The 1,869-nt window shown below is 37.5% G+C and overlaps 1 protein-coding gene across 1 annotated transcript; it reads left to right on the top strand.

Annotated features, from left to right (window-relative positions):
- Window positions 1–722: 722 nt before the first annotated feature.
- On the top strand, window positions 723–1,523 carry LOC141397669 (uncharacterized). Its single transcript, XM_073974309.1, has one exon. The coding sequence runs from the start codon at window positions 723–725 to the stop codon at window positions 1,521–1,523; it is 801 nt and encodes a 266-aa protein (XP_073830410.1).
- Window positions 1,524–1,869: the final 346 nt, after the last annotated feature.

Consider the following 1,869-nt stretch of genomic DNA (forward strand, 5'->3'; position numbering starts at 1 on the left):
TTCTGCATCAAACTAAGCCAAACAATAATTTAAGCTCGGAAATAGATCAGTGTTACTGTAGTATATTGAATAAATGAGTCACAAACATACGTGGAAATTCTGTTTAAATTTGGCAATGGGCAAACATATATCAGTGAGATAAAATTAAAAATAACTATAACTCATTAGGATATGAAAACAATATGATAATGGCTTATAACAACAATTTTAGGACTGACCTATTATATCAAAAAATTCTACTAAACAACTAAGAACAGCGTTTATGAAAGTACTATGCTCTTCCTCGACGTTAGGGCAGAATATCTTAACTGATGATAATCAGTTTATATTGATATGTAGAGATCCTACATATTGAGAGTTCAAAATACCAATTACATCCACATCAAAAGGGAAGTGTAGCAAACCCCTTTGGGCATCATATTTGCGCTTTCTAAAACATTGAGCATTATTTAAAAATTTCCGAATTGAGCTTGTAGGAGTATGCTTTATCAAAAAATATACATACTTTAGCCAAATGTACTTTAATGTTTTCATACACAAATAACATAGTAGGCTTGGATTTTAGAATATAAGTTTTGTGAATACATATGAAAAATAAAGTCAATTCAAATTAAGTTTTTTAAATTGTCGGTTGTGTGTTAATTTTCTCTCCGCCTATAAATTGGTGACCCTCGACGCTGAATATTTTTCAAGCAGCCTAATTCGTGCCTCATATCTCAACAATGACAAGCAAATCAGGAACAGCGACTGGTGTATCTCAACAGAATGCAATCCCATCTGTTAGTTCGATGCAACATGCCATTAAAATTCCACGATTTTGGAGAGAAAATCCGTCTCTTTGGTTTGTCCAGGTGGAAGCGCAATTTGCTTTGAATGGAATTGATTCCGAGCAGAAAAAGTATTACATAATAATCGCCGAATTGGAAACGGAATTGCTGACTCATGTAAGTGACATCGTTTTGAATCCGCCTGAAGACGTATACACACAATTGAAAAAACGTTTGATTGAACATTTTTCCGTCTCTGAGGAAAAACGTATTAAGCAACTTCTCAACAATATGGAAATTGGTGATAAGAAACCGAGTGTTCTGCTACGAGAAATGAAGAATCTTGCTAATGGTGGTGTCAACGACGATTTCCTGCGTACAATGTGGATGCAGCGACTACCAACACACATCCATGCAATCCTGTCTACATCATCGGAATCTCTTGAAGCAATTGCAAAGATGGCTGACAAAATTGCAGACGTATCAACACCCTCCGGCATTTCAAGTGTTGCAGTCGGAAACACATCGTTTGACCTCTCAGCGATGTCTAAACAAATCGAAGTACTTACAGCAGCGGTTCAGCAGTTGCACGAAACCCGTTCAAGACAAAATTCTAGTAGTAGGACTCGAAGCAACAGTCGTACCAACTCAAACGCATCAGGTATATGTTATTATCATCGTCGTTTCGGTCAGAGAGCAAATAAGTGCCGACAACCATGCACGTTCAAAAGCAACCAAAAACCGGGAAACCAATAAGCCGGTCACTAGAGGCGAGCAGTGATCGGTCTAGCAAAACGAATCGCCTATTCATTTATGATAAATTTCTAAGTAAACATTTCCTTATCGACACAGGTGCTGACATTTCAGTTGTACCCGTGGATCATAAGAAAGGCAACAGTCGTCCCGACGAATATTCTCTTTTTGCTGCAAATGGTACATCAATAAAAACCTATGGAACAACACTTGGTTTCCGAAGATCATTTCAATGGAAATTTGTGTATGCTGATGTGTCTCATCCTATCATCGGAGCCGATTTTTTGACACATTATGGTTTACTCGTGGATATGCAACAATGCAAGCTCATCGATCCTGAAACTGGGAT

The sequence above is a fragment of the Musca autumnalis genome, unplaced genomic scaffold, assembly GCF_047663935.1.
Source record: "Musca autumnalis isolate F117 unplaced genomic scaffold, ASM4766393v1 scaffold_1, whole genome shotgun sequence".
Taxonomy (NCBI): domain Eukaryota; kingdom Metazoa; phylum Arthropoda; class Insecta; order Diptera; family Muscidae; genus Musca; species Musca autumnalis.